Raw genomic sequence first — 13,957 nt, 5'->3', positions numbered from 1 at the left:
CAGTCCGTAGAGGGAGGCTGGCCTCGATGGGGCCTTCCCTGAATGCAGCCACATCTGGGCAGAAGGGCGGTGGAGAGGCACCATATCCATGTGGCTTGAACCCTGGCGGCTTCGAGTCGTGCTGTGTGTGGAGCGTGCCATTCGTGTCCCGGGCCTCCGCGCCCCTCCGTTCGCCCCTCCTCGCTCCAACCCGCTCCCCCTTTGTGCTAAAAACTCTGGTCAATGTTGCTGTCTGTCCCTTGGGGCATCGGACACCGTCCTGCCTCAGCAGCAACTCAGAAGACGGGGGTCCAGGCTTGGGGCCCGCTCCGAGAGGAGGCGCCTCGCGGCGACACCCCAGTCCCCGGGCCACCACGCTCTAGGGCCCCGAAAACTGGCCTCCTGTCCGCGGGTCACCGGCTCTGAGTGGGCTGGGTGTTCTCGGGAAGAGCCGGCCTGGCTACGCCCCTCCCGCAGCCGCTTAGGGCCGGCGTGGGGGAGGGACGGTTCCTTTCTGCGGCCCCGCCTGGGAGGTGGCTAGGACACCGGCGCGTCCCAGGGACTATTTCCTCCTCCCGGACGCGGCAGGACACTGGGCGCGGCGTGCGTCGTGAGTCCAGGTGAACGCAGGTGAGGCCGGGGGGCGGGCCGGCAACGCCTCGTGCATATTCACGCGGGCCGCGGTCCCGCCCCCCGCCTTCCCCCGGGACGTGGATTGGCCAGAGAGCGGCCACCGCCCGCCTCCCGAGGGCGCCCTCGCTGCACTCCCGCCCCGTCGGCGCAGAAATGCAGGGGGCGGGGCCAGTCCCGGGGGCGGGCCGCTGGGGCCCGGCGCTCGCGGCCCCGCAAGCCCTCCCGGCTCGCCCTTTATGTAAATAGCAGCGGCTCCGCCCCCTGCTCGCCGCGCCGGAGGTGAGCAGGAAGGAGACGGCCGCCCAGCAGCCCGTGGGCCGGCGGCGGAGTGAGCGGAGCCGGCGGCGGGAGCCGTGGGACGCCGAGGCCTCGGGCGGGGGCCGGCCTGGGGCTCCAGGTGAGGCGCGGGCCCGGAAGCACCTAGCCGGGCCCGCCCCCTCGGGGCGCCCTCCACTCGGGGCGGGAAGGCTGGGGAGGGCCGGGACCCCTGGTTCCGCGGAGCGGGGCGGGGAGAGCTGTACAGGTCCGCTCGCCTAGCCCTGGATCCCGTGGCTCCGTTCGTCTGGGAGAAAGACACCTGTAGGAATTGCGGCTGGGAACTTTTTCCTGCCTGAGCCGCGTGCGTTTCCCCGATTTGAGCTTTGGAATTGCCCAGTAGCGTTGGCTTGGGGAAGCGGGGAAACAAGTGCCCGGCCGGGCTGTGAGTGCAGGAGGTCACCGCCGGCGGGGGTGGGATCCCCGGGCCTTGGGCCCCACGTGCAAGGCGCCTGGCCCAGGAGGCCGGCGACGCGCGTCTCAGGTAGCCCGCTGTCTTCGAGCAGCGGCCGGAGCACGTTACCTCGGCGGCTTAGTCCCTGCCCCTGCCATCTGGGCCCACTCCCGGCCGGCCCTTTGTGCCTCCTAATCCCCGGACGCAGGAAGCCCGCGGGAGGGACTTCGGTCTCTGGGCCTTTCTCCGCGTCTGGCGGCTTTGGACACCTTTAAGGGAACGTTTGGAGATCCAGTAGGTTTTCCACAACGACGCGGGTGGGGTTGCGTTGCGATACGTCGGGACTTGGTGAGGAGTGAAAAATATGGTCTTGCCAAAGCGTGCAAAGTGTGCTCTCGGTTTGCCCCCGCTGGACACTTTGTACACACGCGCAGCTTTGGCGGTGAGAACTGACTAACCGGGAGAACCGTGGCGTGGCCCCCTCGGGCTCTCACCTGAGATACGAGGAGCTTTGGGTGAGGCGGCGGGCCTTGGACTCCGGGCCCCTTCCCGTGGGGATCATGTGCCAGATGCAGGGCGTCTGAACCGGGGCTCTTGGGATCTTACGCAGAGTTTACAACTCAAAGTCCTGTCAGGCCGCAGAGGGGATTGTGAACAGGGAGGGGAGCTGGGAGGGAATGAATGTCAGGGATACGGGAACCCCCAGGTGGGAAGAATGAAGGGGTAGTCTAGAAGAGCTGTGGCCCAACCCGGGGTCACAAGGGCTTTCCAGGAAGACAGTCTGTGTCTGTGTGAGCTGAGGCATTGGGAAGGGTCCTCGGACACATGGTCCTACTTCTTTATCTTATCTGGTTTTCTTAAGTGATCTGCCCACAGTGCTTACCTATGGCAGTCAAGGCTCTAACCCAGCTCTGGGGGCTCTGACCACTGCTCACTCCTCTTCTCCAAAGTTAGACTAGGCCAATCTCTGTGGGGGCCGATGGACAGTGTTGCCAGTGTCTGAGGTCAGCCTGCTGCCCTACTGTTCCTTGAGTCAATGGAGTGTCCCCTTTGGTGGCAAAATGATACAATTTCAATAACTTCATAATTTAGCACTTAGGAACTTTTGAATACAATGGCATTAAAAGAATAAAAAGGCCCGTAATCCCAGATGAACGGTTAGTTTAAAAAATTAAAAAGGCAGTAGGAGCCTGGGACACCTGGGTGGCTGAGTCGGTTAAGCGTCCGACTTCAGTTCAGGTCATGATCTCGCGGTCAGTGGGTTCGAGCCCCACATTGGAATCTGTGCTGACAGCTCAGAGCCTGGAGCCTGTTTCAGATTCTGTGTCTCCCTCTCTCTCTGCTCCTCCCTCTCTTGTGCTCTGTCTCTCAAAAATGAATAAACGCTAAACAAAAAATTTAAAAAACAAAAAGCAGTAGGAGCCCATTGTGGGGAAAGTAAAATGTTTTAGAAAGTGTAAAATAGTCTACGGACATAGCGCCCGATCTCGTCTTATCTCAGAAAGTGTGAAATAAGAGGCATAACTCCCTCTTGCCTCACAGTCTTTTTCCTTAAACATGGTGTTAAGTTTTAGTGTCTTTCTGGACAGCAGGTGTAGTTTTGGATCATGCCTTGCTGATTTCTTGCTACATATACATAATCTTGGCTCAGTCACTTAACCATGCCACGCCCCAGCGAGGCTTGTTGACAGGAGAATGAAAAAAATGTCACGAACACGCGTGGCCTGGTTTATAGCAGGCATGGGGGTGTGTGTGAGCTGCTTAAATTCCCCCATAAAGCATAAAAAGCGTCACCTGTGGGCCTCCGGGCAGACTCCTGAGCCTTTTGGACATGCTTGATGAGTTGTGAGGGGATTCGGCTTCTTTGTCCAGACGTCAGCTGAGAAGTCCTGATTTTTTTTTAAATATTTTATTTTATTTCTTTACATTTTCTTTTAACATTTATTCATTTTTGAGAGACAGGAAGGGGCAGAGAGAGAGGAAGACACAGAATCCGGAGCAGGCTCCAGGCTCTGAGCTGTCAGCATAGACCCCAACACAGGGCCCAAACCCATGAACCATGAAATCATGATGTGAGCCAAAGTCAGACGCTTAGCCACCCAGGCGCCCCAAGAGATCCTGATTTTTGAAAGCCTCTGGAAGTCAGAACTTTTAAAAAGCAAATATTGTTCCTTGAAACTAGGGAGGCAGAGGGAGAGGACAGTGGCCTCTTCTAACTTCTCACCTTGCGTTTCTGTGGCCCTTGGTACTTCCCCCTGCTTCCTGGAAAAGCCAGAAGTGAGGCATGGTAGCCAGACCCCAGCTGGGGGCCTTTCCTGGGAGGAAGAGGGTATACAATCTAATCTTTTTGCTCAGCAGAGGGCTTGGCTGTATACCCCGTTGGAGGTGGAGGGGGATCAATCACATTCTTGTGTTGCTCTGTTGTCCTTAAGGAGCTTTAACTCCATGGTGCTTTCTTTCAACTTCGTTTAGGAAAGGGGTGTCCTTCTGGCTCCTGGCCCCAAGTCTCTGTGTCTGTCCCCCACTCCCAACCCCCCCCCAGTTCCCTCCCCCCTCCCCCCATAGAGGAAGTGGTACCTGGAGCTAGAAAGTGTGGAGCTCCTACAGTCTGTAACACGCCCCCACCCTCCTATCCCGTCTGCATTGAGCATACCGGGCAAGAGTCTCTGGAAACCTGTGGGGTTCCCCAGCCTTCCTGGTCCTTCCAGAAGTGTGAGGGGCAGCTGTTGAGACACCTGAGTGGAGGCCCAAGAGGCCCACGGTCCCTGCTCCTGGGTTGGCTGCCGTGAGCGGCACTGGCCGCCTGGACTTCCTTCTGAGTACTCAGCACCGAGAAGCTTCTTATCTCACCCAGGCGATATCACAATCAGGGCTCCTCCTGGGTCGAGGCATGCCAGGTCTGTTTGGCAACTCTGTTTTCCCCTTCCCAGGAGCAGTCTTCAGGGAGGAGGAGGGTATGGGGCAGGAGAGGGGTGTCCCCCGGGGGCCATCGGTACGGCTTGCTCTTTTGCACTTCTCCAGCTTTGGCTCCCAGGGTTCCCCGGGACACCCTCCCTTCCCTGTGCCCTGGCACCGTGGGGCTCTGCTCAGCTCCCTTTGAGGTGACCTTCCTTCCCCGCCCTGCCTCTCAGAGGAAACTGGTACTTTGAAGAGTCACCCTACTCCTTCCCCTTCCCAGGAACCACAGTGAATTCTTGAGCTAGGAGAGGCTCCTCTGGGCGTGGGGACAGGGAAGCTGCTAGGTACCTGACTCTACCCTTAAGGAATTCAGCAGAGACTAGAGCCTTCTCTCAAGACACCTGACTCAGTGTTCCCAGGGTTTGATGAGAGGGACATCTGGGCACAGGACTACTCGATTCTAGCAAATAATATTATTCTTGGAGCCTCCTTGCGGGGTGTCTTGGAGCCTTGGTCTGAGGCAGGGCCCACAAAGGTATCTCCAGCAGGGTGCCAAGCATGATGTCTACATGACCCTGGCCTTGGCCCAGAGACTCGAGAACAGGGTGGGGAAGTTCCCTGAGGGACCCTGTGGGACCCAGTACTCCTTGGGGTCAGTGGTTCCCAACTAGAGAAGACCTTTGCCTTGTTGATCTCTATTCAGTCCTAGCTGTTTACTCATTCAGGTAATAAGTATCTACTGGTGCCTCTACGTGCCCAGAGTGGTTTAGACACCAGCCATTAACCTTACACAAAACAGAGATCTCTGCCATCCCAGGACTCACGTTGTAAAGGGTGGGGAGCGTGAGTGACAGAAAACGAGCATAAGTAATAAAGTAAGTGTTAAAAGTTGATTCGAATTATTTAGAATAAGAACAAAAGTAGGGGATTGGGACCACTGGGGTGGGGGGGTGGGTTGCAACTTGGAGAGGTAGCGAGGGCGCCCGTTTGAGCACAGACTTGCAGGAGGTGAGGGAGTTCTTCAAATAACATCGGAGCGTCTTCCATGGTGGGCACTGAGCACTGGGGATCCAGCCATGGACAGGACAGGCGTTGTCCCTTTCTCCTGGAGCCGACCTCTCTTGGAACCTCCTTGGGTCAGCTGTTCAAGGTTTGAGGCAAGCAGGAGGCTGTGGAATGGGGCCTGAGAGGATAAGGCAGGCCACCTCCCACCCCAGAATGGCTGTCCACCTCCTCCCAGAATGGCTTTCCTCCTCAGGCTTGGCCAACTCCAGTCTGTCACTTCCTTGGAGAAAGTCTGATGTTGGGTTGCAGAAAGGGACTGAGGCCTCCAGAACGGGGATGTGTTCAGGGAATGCATGCATTTCGACTTCCCACCCCATCCTCCGGGAGGGAAACCCTCTAGGAGGAGCCCTGGGCGCGGCAGGAAGGCCCTCCCAGGATTGTGGGATTGGCCTGTGGCTCCTTAGGATGGGGTTGGGGGTTGCGACTGCTCTGGGCCCAGCCGGGGAGGCTCTGGCCACTGACCCAGGTTGTCCCATCCAGGCTTTGCCCTGTACGAGGGCTCTGAACTTGGCAGACAGAGAGTGGTGCAGTCAGGTTGGAGTTCAGATTGGGGCTGGTACTCTCACTAACTGCTTGGGTTTGATATCTCTCCGAATGGGTTATTCCATAAGTGATAGAGTTACATGTGATGATGCAGGTGGAGTACTTCCGATGGTATCTGGCCACGGTTTGGGTCTCGATCCTTGTTATTACCTAACACCAGCAGTGACAACCCTCTGGTTTCTGTCCCCTCTCTGGGTGTTCTCCTTAGTCCCACCTCCCACCTAGCCCCGCGCCCTTTCAGCCAAGGTGTGGTTGCTAAGCTGCTGGCCAGGGCACTGTCTGGTGCCTCTGGGAGATTGGGTTTCCCTGGGCAACACGGACGCCGGCAAAGCAGCCTTGGGTATCTCAGTTGGCACAGACAACTGCCCCAGTCGGTGAGAGCCCTGCCCCACCGCTCCCCTTGGTAGGAGGTTTACTCACACCCGGCAGACGGAAAGACACAGCCACACGCGGGCCTCACACAGGATGTCATTGTCGCCCTCGTGGGGAAGGAAGGGTAGCCTCTGCAGCAGCAGGGGGCTGTGGGGAGCGCAGACAAAGGGGAAAGGAGAGAAGAGCTTGGGACTCCAGCTCATGCTGTTTGTGCTCCTGGAGATGGGGAACTCAGCCAGGTGCTGAGTGTGGCTACCGGGGCCTTCTTTCCCTTGGGCCTAGGTGTCCAGAGCCCTGCCCCTGGGCATAGCCTCTCCTGGCAGATCACTGGAGCTGACCAGGCTGTTGAGGGACCTTCTCAGGTCCCATCTCACATGTTCGTGACAGACGGGCTTAGCTTGGCCAAGCCTCTGCCTCTGGGCAAATGGCACCTGTGTGGGGTGAGCAGTCTGGGCTGGGACCCCCTTTTTCCTCCCTGCGAGCACAATCAGATCTGCTTAGAGATAGGGGCCAAGACAAGCCTGCCCCATTCGGTTATTTTGTCTCTGCCTCTCCTGGTCTCTTTACTGAGGTCCTGAGATGCAGGGTTCATATGCATCTCAACGGTGGCGTCTCCCCCAAGGATGGAAAGGGAAGCCGGGGTGTGATTTGCCAAAGAGACCACTCTCCTGTCTTTTCTAGGGTGTGCATCAGGTGTGGGGAGGCCAGTCCTGGCCTCTGGCATGTTTCATGGCTGGTGGCAGTGTTGGGTGATTTGAGCAGCAGGAAGGGAAGGAAGGGAATCACCAGGTCAGCTGCCCACAGGGAACTCACAGGCTGGTTCCACACATGAGGCAGAGACCTGTGTGGAAAATGGGTAAGAATCAGCCCCCGCCCCCCAACCCACACAGCTCAGCCATCAGTCAGCAAGCTTCACATGGCCCAGCCCCAAAGCCTGAGTGCCCGCACCCAGTGGAACAGGGGGCAGAGCCAGGAGGGATGCTTGGAGTTTAGTGCCGTCAAGGACAGAGAGGGCGACAGGCAGGAACTGACACTGAGGCTGGGCAGTCTTTAGGAGTTCAGGGGATGGAGGTGTTTCTCCTCACAAAGCCCCCTCTCCGGGGTTATGCTCTGGCCATGTGGCGGCCCTGGTGCAGGGAGCCAGGAGGACACTCAGAGCTTCTTACACGTCTCCAGTGACTGCCTCAGTCTCTTCTTGGCCTCCCCGTTGGGCGTGGCCTGTAAAGTAGTAACGTCCTTCACCCCCAGGTCCTGGGACCCAGAAGCCCAAGGTCATCCAGCTGGTCCCACCCGCCTCTCTCTTCTCCCCTGTTCAGGTTAACATGGCTGGAGAGGAGCCCAGCCCCCAAGAGAGCAGGAGTGATCCCACCAATGGCACTGAGTGCCTCCTGTGAGCTTAGGGGCCCCCTCATACCTGACCACAATCTGGGCCTTCGCCCCTTCTCACATGTGATCCTCTTAACTGCCCTGCCTGGGAGGCAGATAAACCAAAAGAAGAAAAAAAATCTCCACTAATCCCATAACCCTGCCAGTGTGTTGTCTACTTACGTAAATATTTTTAAGAGTCTACCTGGCTCTCGGGTACATCGTGTGCACGTTTCCATGTCCACTGTCTTCTGCCCCTTACTGACTACACGCCTTCCATCGTGGTGCTGAGCACACTTCACCCGCTCCCCGTTGTCAGCCCCTTAGGTGGCTCCTGATTTTCCCTGAGAGCTTAATGACCAGCACAAGGCTGGGGAGAACATTTGAGGAGCTAAATGGATGCCCTTGTCCATGGTGGTTTTAGGGATCGTTTTAGCATAACGTGTGGTCAAGCCTTCAGGGCGGAGGGGGAGAATGGTCAAGATGGGTTCAGAAAACGCTTTTTAGATGATTTTTGATGTGTTGCACGAGGGACACGAAGGTTATTTCAGATGAAAGCACACATGGAGACCATAGTGGATGGAGCTTGGGGTGGGGGGCTGAGCAGATGGGTTGGCCAACACAGGGCCACGTGGGGTGGGGAAGGGCAGACCAAGGCAGACCCTGCCCAGGACTGTCAGCCGGCTCCCAGTGAACTAGGACTGAGACTCTCCTCGGTGGCCCGCCAGGCTCCCCTTTCTGACCCACTTCATCTCTCCTGTTGCCGGTACTCAGCCCCTGTGCTTGTCTTCATCCTCCTGGAAGATGCAAGCTTGTTCCGTTCCCCTGACACGCCCTGCACCTTACCACGGCTGACCACTTCCTATCATTCAGGTCTGGGTGGAGACGTTTCCACCTCTGCTCGTTCAATTTAGCAGGGGCGCTGCAGTGAAAAAGAGGGCAGAAGTCCTGAGTGAGAATGAGAAGGCTCATCCTTGTGGAGGGCTGCCCGGATAACAAACAAGATTAGTAGGGAGACTGTTTTACTGTGACCAGTGCTAAGGAGCAAAGCAAAGCTGGGAAGAGAATGTCCAAAAAGGGACATTTAAGTAGAGGGGAGGGAGCGGGTGGGCTATGGGCTATCTGGAGGAAAAGCATCCCATGGCAGAAGGAACAGCAAACCCACGGACCCAGACGCGGGAACATTCACTGAGTCCTTCCAACCACCACACCCTGGTCACTCTGTCTTGTCCCCTTCCTTCGTTTCCTTGTTGGCCCTGCTCTCTATCTGAAACTGTCCCGCTGACTGATTTGTGAACTTGTGAGTCATCACGGTCTCCCCTGCAAAGATATCAACTTGGTGACATAAAGGATCATGTCTGTCTTTGTCACTGTTGTGTCCCCAGCCCTAGGACAATGCCTGCTCCCTGCCAGCAGACCGGTGCATCCCCCTTTGCAGATGAGCTCGCTGGGCCTGGAGAAGCTACCTTGGGAGGCCACCCAGCTTGGAGGGGCTAAGCTATGGTGGTTGAGCCCTGGCTGTTGGTACCAAGCCCTGGCTCTTTCCCTTACGCACCACCCCCCCCCCCCCCCCCCGTTTCCCGCCACCCAGGAGTGTGGGCTGAGTAGGTAGGGTCTGTTCCCATACCATGAAGCTCCAGGTCTGGGTTCCTGAAGCTTCTCTCTGGAGAACCCGCTAATCGGGGGTGAGGGGAGCTGAGGGTTTGCCTGGAGGTGTAAATCCAGCCAGTCCCAGACCTGTTCCCTTTCAAGAAGGGGTGCGCTTTTTATGCCTTGACCTGGGCAGTTATTTCTGCGTTGGGAGCAACGTTGAGGGGTTGGCTGGAGTGAGGAACAGACGTGGCTGTTGGTCTTGGTCCTGGCTCCCCCCGCCTCACCTGCCCCCTTCCTTGAGGTCCCAGCCCACTGTGGAGCAGGTGGCACCTCGCCAGCACCTCACAAGCAGCGACCAGGCCCCAAGCCCCCGCCTGCATGGTTGGCTCTGAGCTGAAGGCACGTGGGAGTGTGTGTGTCTGCATGTGGCCGTGCCTTTTAATTGCAGGGATGTAATTAGGCACCCTCTGTCCTGTCGCATCCATCCTTCCCTGCCTCCCAGAGTCCTTAGATTTGGAGTGTGCCAGACCTGGGGGCAAATCCAAGTTCTGCTGGTTTCTCCTCAGTGCCCTTGAAGCTCCCCACCCTCTGTGGTCTTCATTCCCTTGTCTGCCAAGTGGAGATATTCCACTCAACTTCAGGGGGGCTCGTGGAGGGTGAACAAACATCCGGAATGAGGTTTAGGTGTACCTTGTACAAAAGTGCAAAGGAAAGGAAGGGTCAGGACATGTACCGACATGCCACTGTGCCTACGAGTAGTGGGATTTCGGGAGGATTTTCTCCTCTGGGTTGTTTTTTTTGTTGTTGTTGTTGTTTTGTTTTACAGTAAGCAGGGATTACTTGAGCGAACTGTTTAAAAAGTAATAAAAATAACACGTAGGAGTCTGGTATAGCGCCTGGTATGCAGCAGATGTTCTGAGGGGCATTTGGGTGGATGGTATGGCAACCATCTCCCACCAGTCTCCACATCCTGTCTGCCTCCCTCCTCCCTGCACCTCGTCCCCCTGGGTCTGTGCCATGTCACCCTCGAGCCTGTGTGGGTCCTTGGCACAGGTGGCCCTGTGCCCTCTGGTCCTGACCCCACAGCCAGCATGGATCCTTCAGGGCAGAGCCCAAAGCAGCCTCTCCCTGGAGTCTACAGGCCCCTCTCCTCCTCCAGGGCACCGCTCCCAGCTTCCTCTGGCTTCTGACCCAGTGACCTAGGCCCAGGCAGGGAGAGCGGACGCCCCCAGGAGCCCGGAGCGGAGCTGGTGCTGATTTATGAGCTTGTGCCGCCCTCCCCCACAGCTGGAATGCGGGGCCGAGGCTCAGCTGTTTGTCCGGGAGGCCCAGCAGTGTTTTCACGCTCGGTCCCCAGAGCCTCCAGGACTTACCTATGTTTCTTCCCTGACCTGCTCTGGGCCTCGGGTCCCGTGGGCACCTGGCAGTTTCCCGGCTACCTGCGGTGCCGTAGGGAAGGGGGGCACCCCATTCTGCCCTGGCTTCCCCAAAATGTGAAAAGGCCCAAACCTCTCACATCCACCCCACCCCCTCCTGCAAGTGGCGGTCTTTGTGGTGCCCCAGAAGGTGATGGCCCTCAGGGGCTGGTCTTTACCTGTTCCCAGCCGGGGTGGTGTTTGGATTGCCCCAGGATGTGTGTCTATGCCAAGTGGGGTGACCCCTCCCAGCATAGCCAGCCCTTGGTTGCTCTGCCAGAAGACCACCACCGCCGCCCCCCTCTGCCAAGCACTTGCCTTGGAGGGAGCCCCCAGTCTTGGACCACACAGGGTCCTTTCATATGCAAAGCCCTGGCCTGATGGTTAATTTTTGTCACCTCCTGAGAAGCCAGAAACTAAAGGGCATCCTTCAGGTCTCAGATCCTTCTTTTCCCAGTCTGGGCCGGGGGCTTTTCCGAGTCAGATCCCCCAGTCTGGGCCAGGGGCTGCCCTCAACCTGCACCCTGGCCTGGTGCCCCCTGGCAGGGCACTCACTCCACATGCTACACTGGCCTGTCTTTATCTGCACCTCCTCCGGTGCAGGGGCCGGGTCTGCTTAGTCTCTTTATAGTGTCCGAGTAGGCCTGAGCCCCTGTGTTCCTGAGGACGGGCCTTGGTGTCCTGTGGTCAGTGGGAGGCCGTGCTACTGGAAGCCGGAAACTGAAAAGAAGATGATCCTTCTCCCTTCCCCCAAGGATGATCCAGAAATAGTTGCCCTCGGATTGGGAATGCATTCTACATTCGGATGGCTTGGGCCAATGGGTTTGGGGCCTTGAGCTGGTTTCTTTATTGGGAACAGATTTCTTCTGATAAGGCTCCACTTAGGCCCATGGGAAAGGGAGTCACGGTGCACCCCATTAGAGCCCAGGGGAGCTGGGACCGGGGTGGACAGAGATGGGGGGCGGGAGGCATGCAGCCGGGAAGCCCAGGGCGAGGGCTGCGGCTTCCGAAACCCCAGTGGCCTCTGACTGTGTGCCCTGCACGTCACCCACTCAAGCTCCTGCCAGTTGTGGTGGGAGAGGCTTCCCTGCGGTCAGCAGGAAGGGTCTGCCCGGGGGGTGCTGGCCCCCAGAGATAGCTACCGGGCCTCTCTCCTGCCCCTGTTTGGGTTCTGGTCTGGGAGCCCTGGCGGACAGCCTTTGTATTTCTGCCTCCCAACTGGCTCTCGTGAGAGAGGCTTGGGAAGTTTCCCTTTCTGTTTAGCTGGGCTTTTATGGTTTTTCAGAAAACAGGTTAACAATTAAGCTAATTAACCTCAGGGCCTCCACTCCTATAAAGCCAGGTGAAATGGCTTCCTCCCCCAGCTTCTCCCGCTGGCTTTATAAGGCCACAGGTGGCCAGGAGCAAGCGTTAGAGCTTCAACCAGCCCCGGACCTCCAGGTACAGAAGTCCCTGAGGTCCCTCGACTGTACTTTGCAGATGGAGCGAGGGTGCGCAGGAGGGTCGACGGTGAAGCCGCTGTGGGCCCGGGGAGAGGGGCTGGGCCCGGCCAAGCTGGGGCCTGGGAGCCAGGATGGGCGCTGGGGCCGGGGCTGTGCGTCTGCCTCACCCTGGTGATCAGCGGCTCCTCCTCTTTCGCTAGGAGGCTGCACACCGGGCACGATGAGACGGTTCCTGAGGCCAGGACATGACCCTGCGAGGGAGAGGCTCAAGCGGGACCTTTTCCAGTTTAACAAGGTAAGGGGAAGTGGGAGAGGCGGCCAGGTGTTTATGGCACGCACCATATTGTCCACCCTCCACGGGCTGGGGCACTCAGCTTGCCTTTACCTGGATTAAGGTACTTCAGTCGGTGCTGCCTGCAGTCCCTCTTGGGAATCTGACTCTGGAAGTGGGGTCCGGTTGGCAGGCTTTCCTGGGAAAGGGCAGTGGGATGCCCAGGCATCAGGACTCCCTGTCCCGAGTGCCCTTGGCCGTGTGACCTCTGCAAATCACCCTGCTTCGTCTAGCCTTAGTTTCCCCACCTGTAAAATAAGGATAAAACAACCTCTCTCCTCACGGTGCTGTTGAGGATGCTTAGGGACAAGAAAGGTGAAAGGAGGCTGAACCCTGCAAGGTGTAACTATGTTCCCATGATGCCAGGTCCCTTGGGCACTGACCACAGGCTGTGGCTGTCCCCTTTCTCCTCACGTTGCCCCCAGAGGAAAATGCAGCTGTCCCTGTAGGCCCAACGCAACAGCTCTTTGTGGCAGCTCTAGGCCTGGGTGAGCGGGGAGAGGCGCCTGGGACAATGTGCCACAGCTGGCATTTGGCTGCCCCAACCCCAAACCTGCTGCTCCTGAGGTCCCAGAAGCTCCCCAGGGCCTCCCCAGGGTGGCTGGTGCCTGAGAAGGCCAGAGCTGCCCTGTAAACAGGAGGAGCACAACGTGGTTTATTGGCTCTGCAGCCACCTAGCAATCTGCTCCTGTTTCGGGGTAATTAGCCTCTCTTATGTCTGCTTTGATCTGGGCCCATGGCCTGCGAGCCTGAGCTTCCCTCTGCCCCACCAGGTGGACTGCAGGAAGCGGAGGACCATGGTGCTCTGCTCCTCAGGGGCGCCGGGACCCCTCTGGGATGTGCTGATGGACGGGGCTTCAGATCTCACTTGGCCACTTAGCACTTGGGTGACCCTGTGCCTGTCACCCACGTCGTAGACATGTTACAAGGATTATATGGAGTTAAATAGTTTGTGGTCCAGGAACACTAGCTGCTGTCTGTCTTCAGAGGCTTCCTCCCAGGGAGAGAGAGTTCCCAGGGGCTTGTTTGAGGCTGGTGGCAGTCCCCACGTGTCCTGCCATTTTCCTCTGATTTTCTTGACCTGTGGCAGGTGTCACGATGGAGCTTTGCTGTGAGGCCACCCCCCTGTGGGATGAGGGCTTCCCTAAACGAGCACCTCCTCCCACTGTCAGAAGGAAGCTGTGGGCAGGATTTTTGGGCCATGGGAAACGGGGTACAGGTGTTGGGAATGTGGGATCTCGGGGCCCCTGGGGGCCTGCCACCCTTGGTTCGAAGGAAGTAACCCGTGAGTTTGGGGGGGGGGGGTCTCAGAACATCATCACCCACCTCGGGGCTTGGGTGACCTATGTATGCCTCCATTGCCCCTGATGACACTGAGAGATCTCACACCCCAAAAAGGTGGCCAATTCTAGTAGAAACCGGACAGACGGGCTCAGCAGAGGGAGGAACCCCTGCCCCAAGTTCCAACTGTGTGTTGGGGTGGGGCTGGGGTGGGGCTGGGGCAGAGAAATCATCTCCCCCCCCCCCACCCCCCCACCCCCAACCAGGGCCCCACAACTGGTGGCCTTCAAACTTGGCTGCCCCATCCCCTAGGCCTGGCTGGGGAGAGGGA

General features: G+C 58.0%; 1 protein-coding gene across 5 annotated transcripts in view; it reads left to right on the top strand.

Moving 5' to 3' along the window:
• Positions 1-808: 808 nt before the first annotated feature.
• LLGL2 (LLGL scribble cell polarity complex component 2) overlaps positions 809-13,957 on the top strand; it is a 34,716-nt gene continuing 21,567 nt past the window's right edge. Inside the window, exons 1-2 of one of the 5 annotated variants that reach the window (XM_019466230.2) lie at positions 809-1,009; positions 12,215-12,309. In XM_019466230.2, coding sequence (XP_019321775.1) covers positions 12,235-12,309 — 75 coding nt within the window. In that variant the 5' untranslated portion in view covers positions 809-1,009; positions 12,215-12,234. Of the gene's footprint in view, positions 1,010-11,912; positions 12,063-12,214; positions 12,310-13,957 lie in introns of those variants that run through there. The other 4 variants (XM_053892392.1, XM_053892389.1, XM_053892390.1 and 1 more) reach the window with 4 other exon arrangements.

This window comes from Panthera pardus, unplaced genomic scaffold (genome assembly GCF_024362965.1).
Source record: "Panthera pardus isolate Hobbes unplaced genomic scaffold, ASM2436296v1 HiC_scaffold_3, whole genome shotgun sequence".
Taxonomy (NCBI): domain Eukaryota; kingdom Metazoa; phylum Chordata; class Mammalia; order Carnivora; family Felidae; genus Panthera; species Panthera pardus.
Note: the sequence above shows the minus strand (reverse complement) of the source record. Positions and strands in the feature narration are given on the sequence as shown.